The sequence below is a fragment of the Ictalurus punctatus genome, chromosome 16, assembly GCF_001660625.3.
Source record: "Ictalurus punctatus breed USDA103 chromosome 16, Coco_2.0, whole genome shotgun sequence".
In the NCBI taxonomy this organism is placed as follows: Eukaryota; Metazoa; Chordata; class Actinopteri; order Siluriformes; family Ictaluridae; genus Ictalurus; species Ictalurus punctatus.
In genome coordinates, this window is record NC_030431.2 from 3,988,599 (window position 1) to 4,003,429 (window position 14,831).

Sequence of the window (14,831 nt, forward strand, 5' to 3'; positions counted from 1 at the left end):
AAAAGTGTTTTCTTTCCTTTTGTAGTGGGTTTGTACTTGTCCGTAAATGTGGTTGCACTGCTCATATTGTATGATTTCCATATGATTTTTGTTGTATAACTGTTCATTTATTCCTTTTAGCTGTGATTAGTTTTGCAGTATACATGTTGTATTATTCTAATGGTCCTTTGTTTTTGGACTGGCTGATATCTCTGACAGCTACTTCATGCATTTAGACACACATTGTGATCATTGTCCTTGTGGTTCTTTTAATTTTTTTATAGGCTGTATAGCTTAGACCATGCCCAATGTGGGGTTTACTGCAATTCTAAGTATCAGAAGTGCTCTTCCTGCATTGTTAGCTAGTAGACATGCAACAGACACCTGCCTATTTAAATTTGACCCTACAATTGTAAAAGCTGTATACCATTTCGAATTCTGTTGCTTAAGATCCATATGTCACATTGCACCTCAGAGTAGATTCTATAGATTTTTTTTGCACATTTGCATGGTCCAGATTGCCCACAGGGCATGGCTCGTACTGTTTTACTTCCACTTGGTTGTACAGTTGAATTATTTTGTCCCACATTCACCAATGGCTTGTTTTGGTAATTAGTTTATGCTGCACCATGCCTCTAGATGACATGGTATCAACATAGTTCTTAAGGGTTATATCTACTGTATTACAACATTGTCACCTAGACCCTATATGATACACTCTATGGCCAAAAGTCTGTGTACTCCTCAACTCTGATCAGTTTGCAGCTACGCCTCCCCATATGCATCTAGCTGTGATGCACTGTGTGTTCTGACACCTTTCTAGCCAGCATTACCTTTTTCAGCAATTTGTGCTACAGCAGCTCTTCTGTGGGATCAGACCAGATGGGCTAGCCTTCATTCCCCATGCACATCAATAAGCCTTGGGAGCCCATGACCCTGTCACTGGTTCACTGGTTGTCCTTCCTTGTGCCACTTTTGAAAGGTACTAACCACTGTATACCGGGAACACCCCACATGATCTGCCATTTTGGAGCTGCTGTGACCCAGTCTTCGAGCCATCACAATTTGGCCCTTGTCAAAGTTGCTCAGATCCTTAGGCTTGCCCATTCTTCCTGCTTCCAACAAATCAACTTCAAGAACTGACTGTTCACTTGCTGCCTAATATATCCCACTGATTGACAGGTGCCACTGTAACGAGATAATCAGTGGTATTCACGTCACATGTCAGTTGTTTTTATGTTATGGCTGTTTGGTGTATACTATAGCCTAAGCTTTAACATTTCCTCTGGAACCCAATATTTGCCAGAGCATCCAGAAACTTATGAAACATTTTTTGCACTTTCTGGTATGTTAACGTCCAACCACTGCTGTACATTATAGATGAAACTTGGTCCAACTTTGTTTTTCTGTAAATCTGATGATAATTGTATCTGAGGCTACATGTATGAAGCACTACATCTTATATTCTTCTTCATTCTTTTTCTTATTTCAACAGCTTTATAATCAAACATGTAGGAAAGAATTTTACTGAGAGAAAAGAACAATTTTTGAAGCATAAGGTTCACCTACAAAGCCAGTAAATACGTTTTCTTTCTGCGTTGGATAGCTGAAGCAAATGGGCTTTCAGTGATAGCATGAGGATTACCGAAGCTGTCAATACAGTGAAGCCAGAGGCACTCCTCGGAATGCGTGTAGTGACGTTAAATCTTCTGCCCATGATTTCTTGCACTGGGAGTGAGAAGTTGTTTTTCTACATATTTAAATACTGTTACAGTGGGGAATTGTGAATGACACATTTTGATCATCTATGCATCATTTGTCTTGATCTTTAATGCATCTTTAATTAATGCTATTTTGAGTGATGAACAAAGCAGTTTTTTTCTGTTTTCCTACCAATATTATTTGTGCATTAATATCTATATTATGACTGAGGAAAAACCCTAGAACATTTGTCAAACGTGGTTTGTTTATCAATCATAAAATTAGTTTTATCAATCGTAGATTTAACTTTTGCTAAAATTCTGACGCAGCCTAAAGTTTTCTGATCTTCGCCATCTATTCTCTAGTGTAACAAAAAATAAGCACCTCGGCCAGCTCTTGAGTTTACGAATTAGTAACCATGACTATATTTTCAGTCTAATATACCATGTAATTCTACTGGTCTTTTCTCTTTCTAGAGTTTATACAGTAGCTTTCTTTAGCCTATTTATTGTTGCTGTATTATAAAAGCATCAATATGTTTAATGGGATAATGGTAGATTAATTCATATAATTGCAACTATTATGATAATTTGCTGTTCAATTATAGACAATTTATTTATCATTCTAAATAATCTCATCTATATGTATTCCTAGATTTATATACAAGTTGTTTAAAAAATATTAGACAGTAAACTGCTTTGATTAATTATTTTCATTCAAAATTGATTAAAGACTACAGCTGTAATTAGTATAGTATACCATTATTACTACATTAAATGGATAGAAACTATTAAATTCCATATTCATTCGTTTATTAATGCATTAAATCTTTGGAAGGGAAATAGTTATGACTGGAGAGAATACACTGCAATATATCAAAAAATACTCAAAGCGTCGCTGTTCACCTACGGAGTAAAATATAATAAACCTCTCCACCCATTTCATGTCGTCTTCCAGCCCCTCCTGTCATCTACAAACGTTGCTGCATTTGGATGTTTATTGTCAGTGAAAATTTCGAATAGACGACAGTAATTAGATACATTTAGAACATAGTAGGGACATTTTATTGTTTCTAAAATGGACACGAAGATGGGTTTGTTTGCGATATTATTTTCTCTTGGCTTTATTTTAATTTTTCTTCACCCAGTCCATGGAGATTTGAGCTACACTGTTCCGGAGGAAACGAAGCGTCAGTATTTGATTGGACATGTAGCAAAGGATCTCGGACTTGATGGGAAACGTTTAACTGCTCGTAGGGCTCGGGTGGAGACAGAGGACAGCGTGAAACGGTACTGCGACATTAATCTGAGTAGTGGAAATCTGGTCGTGGCGGAAACAATAGACCGAGAGAAGCTTTGCGGGTCGAGGATTTCTTGCATTCTTAATTACGAGCTTGTGTTGGAAAATCCCCTTGAAGTGCATCGCATTTCACTGCAGATTGAGGATGTAAACGATAACTCTCCCCTTTTTCCCAATGAGCGCATCAGCTTTGAAATTAGAGAGTCGGCTGACAAAGGCGAGCGCTTCCCTTTGGAAGAAGCTCATGACTTGGACATAGGACGTAATTCAGTTCAGGGATATTCACTTGAAAAAAATGAACACTTTATTTTATCTGTGCATGAGAACCCGGACGGAGGAAAATCCGCTACGTTGGTCCTGGAGAAAGAGCTCGATCGTGAAAAGCTTAAAGACATTAATTTAATTCTTACCGCGTTTGATGGCGGTAATCCGCCGAAATCAGGAACAGCTGTTATATATGTGAATGTTCTGGATGCCAATGACAATATTCCTGTGTTTAGTCAACCTGTGTACAGAGTGAGTCTAGCTGAAAACACGCCTTTAGGCACGGAGGTGATTACAGTCAGCGCGACTGATGCTGATGAAGGTGCCAACGGTGACGTCACATATGAGCTCAGTCGTTTATCGGATAATTCAGCAAAATTATTTTCCCTTGATAAAATCACTGGACAAATCACGGTGAGTGGGAACATCGATTATGAAGATGAAAAATATTATGAAATGAGAGTACAAGCCAAAGATGGTCCTGGCCTAGTATCATCTGCCAAAATTATTATAGACATCACTGACGTCAATGACAATGAACCTCGAATTATTCTTAAATCATTAAATGACCCAATATCTGAGAACTCTGTCACAGGCACTGAGGTGGCCATTATTAATGTACAAGATAAAGATTCAGGAGACAACCGACAGGTAAATTGTTATATTCAGCAAAATGTGCCTTTCAAATTAAATCCATCTATCAAAAACTACTTTTCTTTAGTAACCACAAGCATGCTCGATCGAGAGAAAGAATCAGATTACAATATAACAATCACTGCTACTGATGGAGGGTCTCCACCTTTATCTTCTTCTATAACGATTCATCTATCAGTGTCAGACGTCAATGACAATCCTCCTGTATTTGAACAGCAATCCTACACTGCATATGTGATGGAAAATAACAAACCAGGAACCTCTATTAGTTCTGTTACTGCAAGAGACCCAGACTGGAGGCAGAACGGTACAGTACTGTATTCTCTGGTACCCAGTGAGATAAACGGTGTTGCAGTGTCCTCATTATTATCCATTAACTCAGATACAGGAGTGATCCATGCTGTGAGGTCATTTGACTATGAAAAGTTCAGAAACTTTAAAGTCCAGGTTGTAGCCAGAGACAATGGTTCTCCTCCACTCAGCAGCAACGTGACTGTGAGTGTGTTCATATCAGATGAGAATGATAACTCTCCACAGATATTATACCCTGCTCCAGAGGGAAAGTCTTTAATGACTGAGATGGTCCCTAAAGCTGCTCTGTCTGGCTCTTTGGTCTCCAAAGTGATCGCTGTGGATGCTGACTCTGGACAGAACGCATGGCTGTCCTATCAGATTGTCAAATCTACTGATCTGGGACTTTTCACTATCGGTCTCCACAGTGGAGAGATCAGAGCTCAGAGGGACATTACTGAATCTGACAGCATGAAACAGAACCTTGTAATTTCAGTGAAAGATAACGGACAGCCGCCTCTGTCTGTTACCTGTTCTGTATATTTACTGATTTCTGACAATCTTGCTGAAGTTCCAGAACTTAAAGACATGACTTATGAGGAGAGCAATTCCAAACTGACTTTTTATTTGATCATCGCGCTAGTTTCCGTATCCACCTTCTTTCTGACTTTCATTATTCTGATCCTGGCTGTGAGGTTTTGCCACAGGAGAAAGCCCAGACTGTTGTTTGATGGAACAGTCACCATTCCCAGCGCGTATCTCCCTCCCAACTATGCGGAGGTGGAGGGAGCTGGAACTCTCCGCAGTTCTTACAATTATGACACATATCTAACAACAGGATCACGCACCAGTGACTTTAAATTCATCACGTCTTACAATGACAGTACTCTTACTGCTGGTGGAACACTTAAGAAGGTCCAAAATGACACTTTGGCTGCGAGCTTAATTTCACTTAACAATACAGGGCAGGGAGATGAGGTAAGAAATGTCTTTTCTTTCCTTCTCTAGTGGGTTTGTGCGTGTCCGTAAATGGGGTTGCGCTGCTCATATTGTGTGATTTTCATGTGATTTTTTTTTGTATAACTGTTCAGTTATTCCTTTAATCTGTGATTTAGCAGTATGTATGTACTATTTTTCTAATGGTCCTTTGTTTTTGGACTGGCTGATCTCTCTGATAGCTACTTCATGCATTTAGACACACATTGTGATCATTGTCCTTGTGGTTCTTTTAATTTCTTTATAGGCTGTATAGCTTAGACCATGCCCAATGTGGGGTTTACTGCAATTCTAAGTACCAGAAGTGCTCTTCCTGCATTGTTAGCTTGTAGACATGCAACAGACACCTGCCTATTTAAATTTGACCCTACAATAGTAAAAGCCGTATACCATTTCGAATTCTGTTGCTTAAGATCAATATGTCACATTGCACCTCAGAGTAGATTCTATAGGTTCTTTTGCACATTTGCATGGTCCAGATTGCCCACAGGGCATTGCCCGTACTGTTTTACTTCCACTTGGTTGTACAACTGAATTATTTTGTCCCACATTCAACAATGGCTTGTTTTGGTAATTAGTTTATGTTGCACCATGCCTCTAGATGACATGGTATCAACATAGTTCTTAAGGGTTATATCTACTGTATTACAACATTGTCACCTAGACCCTATATGATACACTCTATGGCCAAAAGTCTGTGTACTCCTCAACTCTGATCAGTTTGCAGCTACGCCTCCCCATATGCATCTAGCTGTGATGCACTGTGTGTTCTGACACCTTTCTAGCCAGCATTACCTTTTTCAGCAATTTGTGCTACAGCAGCTCTTCTGTAGGATCGAACCAGATGGGCTAGCCTTCATTCCCCATGCACATCAATAAGCCTTGGGAGACCTTGAACCTGTCTCTGGTTCACCGGTTGTCCTTCCTAGTACCACCTTTGATAGGTACTAACCACTGGATACTGGGAACACCCCACATGATCTGCCATTTTGATGATACTGTGACCCAGTCTTCGAGCCATCACAATTTGGCCCTTGTCAAAGTTGCTCAGATCCTTATGCTTGGCCATTCTTCCTGCTTCCAACACATCAACTTCAAGAAGTGACTGTTCACTTGCTGCCTAATATATCCCACTTATTGGCAGGTGCCACTGTAACGAGATAATCAATGGTATTCACGTCACCTGTCAGTTGTTTTTATGTTATGGCTGTTTGGTGTATACTATAGCTTAAGCTTTATTTCCTGTGGAACCCAACATTAGCCAAAGCATCCAGAAACTTATCAAACATTTTTTGCACTTTCTAGTATGTTAACATCCAAACACTGCTGTGCATTATAGATGAAATGTGGTACAACTTTGTTTTTCTGTAAATCTGATGACAGGACCAATTGTATCTGAGGCTACATGTATGAAGCACTACATCTTATATTCTTCTTCATTCTTTTTCTTATTTCAACAGCTTTATAATCAAACATGTAGGAAAAATTTTCCTGAGAGAAAAGAACAAGTTTTGAAGCATAAGGTTCACCTACAAAGCCAGTAAATACGTTTTCTTTCTGCGTTGGATAGCTGAAGCAAATGGGCTTTCAGTGATAGCATCAGGATTACCGAGGGCATTAATACAGTGAAGCCAGAGGCACTCCTCTGAATGCGTGCAGTGATGCTAAAATCTTCTGCCCATGATTTGTTGCACTGGGAGTGATAAGTTGTTTTTCTACATATTTAAATACTGTTATAGTGGAGAATTGTGAATGACACATTTTGATCACCTATGCCTCATTTTTCTTGATCTTTAATGCATCTTTAATAAATGCAATCTTGAGTGATGAATAAAGCAGTTTTTTTTCTGTTTTCCTACCAATATTATTTGTGCATTAATATGCATATTATGACCGAGAAAAACCCCAGAACATTTGTCAAATGTGGTTTGTTTATTAATTGTAAAATTAGTTTGATCAATCGTAGACTTAACTTTAGCTAAAATTCTGACGCAGCCTAAAGTTTTCTGATCTTCGCCATGGATTCTCTGGTGTAACAAAAAATAAGCACCTCGGCCAGCTCCTGTGTTTATGACTTAGTAACCATGACTATATTTTCGGTCTAATATACCATGTAATTCTACTGGTCTTTTCCCTTGCTAGAGATTATAGCTTTCTTTAGCCTATTTTATTTCTGTTGTACTGTTAAGGCATCAGTATGTTTAATGGGATAACGGTAGATTAATTAGTATAATTGCAATTATTCTAATAATTTGCTGTTCGATTATAGACAATTGATATATTCATCTAAATAATCTCATCTATATGTATTCCTAGATTTATATACAAGTTGTTTAAAAAAATATTAGACAGTAAACTGCTTTGATTAATTATTTTCATTCTACATTGATTAAAGACTACAGCTGTAATTAGTATAATATTGATTAGTATAGCATATAGTATTATTACCACTATATAGTACTATATACTACTATATATATTATATAGATATAGTATTATTACTACATTAAATGGATAGACACTATTAATTTCCATATTCATTCGTTTATTAATACATCACATATTTGGAATGGAAATAGTAATGACTGGAGAGAATACACTGCAATATATAAAAAAATACTCAAAGCGTCGCTGTTCACCTACGGAGTAAAATATAATAAACCTCTCCACCCATTTCATGTCGTCTTCCAGCCCCTCCTGTCATCTACAAACGTTGCTGCATTTGGATGTTTATTGTCAGTGAAAATTCCGAATAGACGACAGTAATTAGATACATTTAGAACACAGTAGAGATATTTAATTGTTTCTAAAATGGACACGCAGATGGGTTTGTTTGCGATATTATTTTCTCTTGGCTTTATTTTAATTTTTCTTCACCCAGTCCATGGAGATTTGAGCTACACTGTTCCGGAGGAAACGAAGCGTCAATATGTGATTGGACATATAGCAAAGGATCTCGGACTTGATGGGAAACGTTTATCTGCTCGTAAGGCTCGGGTGGAGACAGAGGACAGCGTGAAACGGTACTGCGACATTAATCCGAGTAGTGGAAATCTGGTCGTGGCGGAAACAATAGACCGAGAGGAGCTTTGCGGGTCGAGGATTTCTTGCATTCTTAATTACGAGCTTGTGTTGGAAAATCCTCTTGAAGTGCATCGCATTTCACTGCAGATTGAGGATGTAAACGATAACTCTCCCCTTTTTCCCAATGAGCGCATCAGCTTTGAAATTAGAGAGTCGGCTGACAAAGGCGAGCGCTTCCCTTTGGAAGAAGCTCATGACTTGGACATAGGACGTAATGCAGTTCAGGGATATTCACTTGAAAAAAATGAACACTTTATTTTATCTGTGCATGAGAACCCGGACGGAGGAAAATCCGCTACGTTGGTCCTGGAGAAAGAGCTCGATCGTGAAAACCTTAAAGACATTAATTTAATTCTTACCGCGTTTGATGGCGGTAATCCGCCGAAATCAGGAACAGCTGTTATATATGTGAATGTTCTGGATGCCAATGACAATATTCCTGTGTTTAGTCAACCTGTGTACAGAGTGAGTCTAGCTGAAAACACGCCTTTAGGCACGGAGGTGATTACAGTCAGCGCGACTGATGCTGATGAAGGAGCCAACGGTGACGTCACATATGAGCTCAGTCGTTTATCGGATAAATCAGTGAAATTATTTTCCCTTGATAAAATCACTGGACAAATCACGGTGAGTGGGAACATCGATTATGAAAAAGAAAAATATTATGAAATGAGAGTACAAGCCAAAGATGGTCCTGGCCTAGTGTCATCTGCTAAAATTATTGTAGACATCACTGACGTCAATGACAATGAACCTCGAATTATTCTTAAATCATTAAACGACCCAATACCTGAGAACTCGGTAGCAGGCACTGAGGTGGCCATTATTAATGTACAAGATAAAGATTCAGGAGACAACCGACAGGTAAATTGTTATATTCAGCAAAATATGCCTTTCAAATTAAACCCATCTATCAAAAACTACTTTTCTTTAGTAACCACAAGCATGCTCGATCGAGAGAAAGAATCAGATTACAATATAACTATCACTGCTACTGATGGAGGGTCTCCACCTTTATCTTCTTCTATAACGATTCATCTATCAGTGTCTGATGTGAATGACAATCCTCCTGTATTCGAACAGCAATCCTACTCTGCATATGTGATGGAAAATAACAAACCAGGAACATCTATTAGTTCTGTTACTGCAACAGACCCAGACTGGAGACAGAATGGTACAGTGCTGTATTCTCTGGTACCCAGTGAGATAAACGGTGTTGCAGTGTCCTCATTATTATCCATTAACTCAGATACAGGAGTGATCCATGCTGTGAGGTCATTTGACTATGAAAAGTTCAGAAACTTTAAAGTCCAGGTTGTAGTCAGAGACAATGGTTCTCCTCCACTCAGCAGCAATGTGACTGTGAGTGTGTTCATATCAGATGAGAATGATAACTCTCCACAGATATTATACCCTGCTCCAGAGGGAAAGTCTTTAATGACTGAGATGGTCCCTAAAGCTGCTCTCTCTGGCTCTCTGGTCTCCAAAGTGATCGCTGTGGATGCTGACTCTGGCCAGAATGCGTGGCTGTCCTATCAGATTGTCAAATCTACTGATCCGGGACTTTTCACTATCGGTCTCCATAGTGGAGAGATCAGGGCTCAGAGGGACATTACTGAATCTGAAAGCATGAAACAGAACCTTGTAATCTCAGTGAAAGATAACGGACAGCCGCCTCTCTCTGCTACCTGTTCTGTATATTTACTGATTTCTGATAATCTTGCTGAAGTTCCAGAACTTAAAGACATGACTTATGAGGAGAGCAATTCCAAACTGACTTTTTATTTGATCATCGCGCTAGTTTCCGTGTCCACCTTCTTTCTGACTTTCATTATTCTGATCCTGGCTGTGAGGTTTTGCCACAGGAGAAAGCCCAGACTGTTGTTTGATGGAGCAGTCGCCATTCCCAGCGCGTATCTCCCTCCCAACTATGCAGAGGTGGAGGGAGCTGGAACTCTCCGCAGTTCTTACAATTATGACACGTATCTAACAACAGGATCCCGCACCAGTGACTTCAAATTCATCACATCTTACAATGACAGTACACTTACTGCTGGTGGAACACTTAAGAAGGTCCAAAATGAGACTTTAGCTGCAAGCTTGATTTCACTTAATAATACAGGGCAGGGAGATGAGGTAAGAATTCTTACTTTTCCTTTTTGTGCTGAATTGTTTTAATGTAATTCAATGGTATGCTTCAACTAAGTACATTTTTGTCATCTAAGGTGGGATGGAGTGGCATTTATTATTTACAGTAGGCGAAAACCAGCCTGCATTTTCAATATTGGTTTTTTATTCATTAATGAAGTCTGCATTTTAAGCCTTTTAAGCTTGACTTTCAAATAATCACAAGTTGTGACAATTTGTACTGTCATTTTTAAAGTATTTACATAGAACTTGCTCTCTGTAAATATTACTCAAATATTATTACTCTCATTAATCATAGACTTTGTGTGGCATAAAATCTGATTAATTCACATTTCCTAGGGACAAGATTTTAATTTACTTTGCTGCTAAACTCTCATCACCACATTCTGGCCCATTACCTTTAGCATAATTTTTTTTTTCTTCCCATTACATGATTTTCATTCTCTTGTTCTTCATTCCATTTCTCATTTTCTTGCTTGGTTGATTCCTTGCTTTATCTAAGAAATCATGTCGAACATGCTGATACCTGAATTGTCACCTTGTGGACTTCCTGCATTTATATCAGGGGATACCCAGTGTGCACTACAGTGTGATATGAGTTAGTATTGTAGCTGCTTTTTGTGTGTTGTAGGTTACTCTACATGCTACAGCTACCTGCTAGTAAAATAGGTCATTTTCTGCTCTACTGTATCATGAGTGTGTCTTCATATTCGGTCCAAATTTCTGTGTAGGGCTAGTCATACATTTTTATTGCTGTCTCCAGCATTGTCTAATGTAAATGTCTCACTCAGATGAGTGGTTAATGATGCTTCTGGATAGCACAGTTTCATTGTAGTTAAATGTTACATCTTCCCTTGTTTTTTCACATCAGCTCTATCTGTGCTCAGTCGCTATGTGTTGATAATGAAACTAATGATTTTCAAACACTTTATTATATTTGAAGCATCAGTATTTAAGCCTATATTGATTTTATAGAACTTTGTGGAGCTTGCCATGCTGAATACATAAAAAAGAATGAAATATGTAAATAAGTAGCTTTAAGTGTCTTTTAGAAATCTCAGGTTTAATCTTGTTTTTAATGATTTGCAGGTGAATTCGTTGCTTTTATGTATAAAACACATATAATCACATGTATCTTTAAAAGTCGTAAACATTATCTAAAAAGATACAGTAATGTCAGGGATAACCGGTGGCTCTCCATGGTGCTGAAGCTTTAGACGTCATTCTATCTCTTCTTCTGTCGTTCATCATTTAGGAAATTCACATAGCCATGAAACTTAGAGAATCATCACTTTTATAATTCGCTACAGTTCTTGTTTTTGTTGGACATTCTAGTAGTATCATTTATTTCATCCAACATTCTTTAAACAGTTATAAAAGAATCTGCAATTTTTCGTTTTGGACAATTCCTTAATTCCTAGCAGACTCCAGCAATCAGAGAAAAGGACACTGAGTGCTGCAAATTATTGTCTTTTAGTAAACTCTATTTTTTAATGATATTTGATTTTATATGAGAAATGTGAAAAGCTATAACACTTGATCTCTGCTCCAAATCAGGAGTTTTCAGCTTCTGCTCAGTTCTTGTGGAGAGCACGAGTACTCCACTACACACACAAGAAAATGATTAAAATGAAGTTATTTTCACTGAATGCTTTTCACCATACAGTGACGGTTAAGAAAAATAACTAAGACTATATGCTACATGCATTCGTTGTTGCAGTTAAATGCTGTCTAATATAGACTTGCAATGAGATCAAAATGCTGAGAGTGTCGCTGTTGACCGACACTTGCACATAATACTAAACCTTTCTGCCCTTCCCGTAAATATTCAGCTGCTGACATAAACGACAGCAAGAACACGCGCTATACGGAATGGTGTAATCTACTTGTTCTCTTAGGCGAATGGATTTTTGAATATTTTTTACACATTGCAGGAATATAGCAGCGTTAACTGGAATTATCCGAGTGAGGATTTTCAGCTCTTCAAATATGGGATGCAGGATGCTTTCAGTCCCGTTGTCTTCTCTACTCACTGCGCTTCTTTCCGTCCTTTTTTCTGCTGCTCACGGAGACCTGAGCTACACAGTTCCAGAGGAAACGAAGGCGCCTTATGTGATTGGAAATATTGCAAAGGATCTCGGAATAGATGCTACAAAATTAAAAACACGAAAGGCCCGAGTTGAAACAGAGGATAGCAGCAAGCGGTATGTGGATATTAATTTTAATACTGGAGAATTGATCGTTTCAGAGACAATAGACCGGGAAAAGCTTTGTGGTTCGAGACTAAACTGCATCCTGAATTATGAACTCGTCTTAGAAAATCCACTGGAACTACATCGCATTTCTCTGAATATTCAGGATATTAATGATAATGCGCCAAAATTTCTTAATGAGAGAATTAGCTTTGAAATCCGCGAGTCTGCTATAAAAGGGCAGCGCCTCCCTTTGGATGAAGCTCACGATTCTGATATCGGACAAAACGGAGTTAACGTCTATTCACTCGGAAACAATAATCATTTTACGTTATCTGTACAAGATAAAAACGGACTGAAATACGCAGAGCTTGTGTTGGAGAAAGAGCTGGATCGCGAACAACAGAAGGATATTGACTTGATTCTTACCGCAGTGGATGGCGGGATTCCTCAGAGATCAGGGACTGCTGTTATACACATCACTGTGCTAGATGCTAATGATAATGTTCCGGTGTTCAGTCAGCCTGTATATAAAGTCTTTTTAACTGAAAACGCACCAATAGGAACAGAAGTCGTTACTGTGAGCGCAGAAGATGCAGATGAAGGAGCAAACGGTGCAGTGACTTATGAATTCAGTCACATTCCGGATAACGCTGCAGAATTATTTATTATTGATAAACTAACAGGACAAATTAAGGTAAATGGCGATATCGACTACGAGGAGGAAAAGTATTATGAAGTTCGTGTCAAGGCTAAAGATGGCTTTGGTTTAGCATCGACTGCAAGTGTTATTATAGAAATTACTGATATAAATGATAATGCTCCAAAAATTATTTTGAAATCTCTAAATAATCCTCTACCTGAGAATGTTATTGTGGGCACTGAGGTGGCAATAATAAATGTTCAGGATAAAGATTCAGGAGATAATCGACAGATCAGTTGTTCAATTCAGGGGAATGTTCCTTTTAAATTAAATCCATCCATCAAGAACTATTTTTCACTGGTAACAACAAGCATGCTCGATCGAGAGATGGAAGAAGATTACAATATAACTATCACTGCTACTGATGGAGGCTTTCCACCTTTATCCTCATCCATGACTATTCATCTATCTGTATCAGACATCAATGACAATTCTCCTGTATTTATACAGCAATCCTACACTGCATATGTGATGGAAAATAACAAACCAGGAACTGCTATTACTTCTGTTACTGCAAGAGACCCAGACTGGAGGCAGAACGGTACAGTACTGTATTCTCTGGTACCCAGTGAGATAAACGGTATTGCAGTGTCCTCATTATTATCCATTAACTCAGATACAGGAGTGATCCATGCTGTAAGGTCATTTGACTACGAAAAGTTCAGAAACTTTAAAGTCCTGGTTGTAGCCAGAGACAATGGTTCTCCTCCACTCAGCAGCAACGTGACTGTGAGTGTGTTCATATCAGATGAGAATGATAACTCTCCACAGATATTATACCCTGCTCCAGAGGGAAAGTCTTTAATGACTGAGATGGTCCCTAAATATGCTCTCTCTGGCTCTCTGGTCTCCAAAGTGATCGCTGTGGATGCTGACTCTGGACAGAACGCGTGGCTGTCCTATCAGATTGTCAAATCTACTGATCCGGGACTTTTCTCTATCGGTCTCCATAGTGGAGAGATCAGGGCTCAGAGGGACATTACTGAATCTGACAGCATGAAACAGAACCTTGTAATCTCAGTGAAAGATAACGGTCAGCCGCCTCTCTCTGCTACCTGTTCTGTATATTTACTGATTTCTGATAATCTTGCTGAAGTTCCAGAACTTAAAGACATGACTTATGAAGAGAGCAATTCCAAACTGACTTTTTATTTGATCATCGCACTAGTTTCCGTGTCCACCTTCTTTCTGACTTTCATTATTCTGATCCTCGCTGTGAGGTTTTGCCACAGGAGAAAGCCCAGACTGTTGTTTGATGGAGCAGTTGCCATTCCGAGCACGTATCTCCCTCCTAACTATGCAGAGGTCGAGGGAGCTGGAACTCTCCGCAGTTCTTACAATTATGACACGTATCTAACAACAGGATCCCACACCAGTGACTTCAAATTCATCACATCTTACAATGACAGCACTCTTACTCCTGGTGGAACTCTTAAAATGGCCCAAAATGAAACCTTAGCTGCGAGCTTGATTTCACTTAACAATACAGGAGAGGAACATGAGGTAAGAAAATGTACCTG

The 14,831-nt window shown here is 38.8% G+C and overlaps 1 protein-coding gene across 20 annotated transcripts in view; it reads left to right on the forward strand.

Annotated features, from left to right (window-relative positions):
• Window positions 1–14,831, forward strand: part of LOC108276785 (protocadherin beta-16) — a 210,794-nt gene that overhangs the window by 51,322 nt on the left and 144,641 nt on the right. Inside the window, exon 1 of one of the 20 annotated variants that reach the window (XM_047160951.2) lies at window positions 9–5,166. The exons of 18 other annotated variants lie outside the window; for them this stretch is intronic. In XM_047160951.2, the coding sequence (XP_047016907.1) occupies window positions 2,758–5,166 (2,409 nt within the window). In that variant the 5' untranslated portion in view covers window positions 9–2,757. Of the gene's footprint in view, window positions 1–8; window positions 5,167–10,410; window positions 14,815–14,831 lie in introns of those variants that run through there. One more of the 20 variants, XM_047160950.1, reaches the window with a different exon arrangement.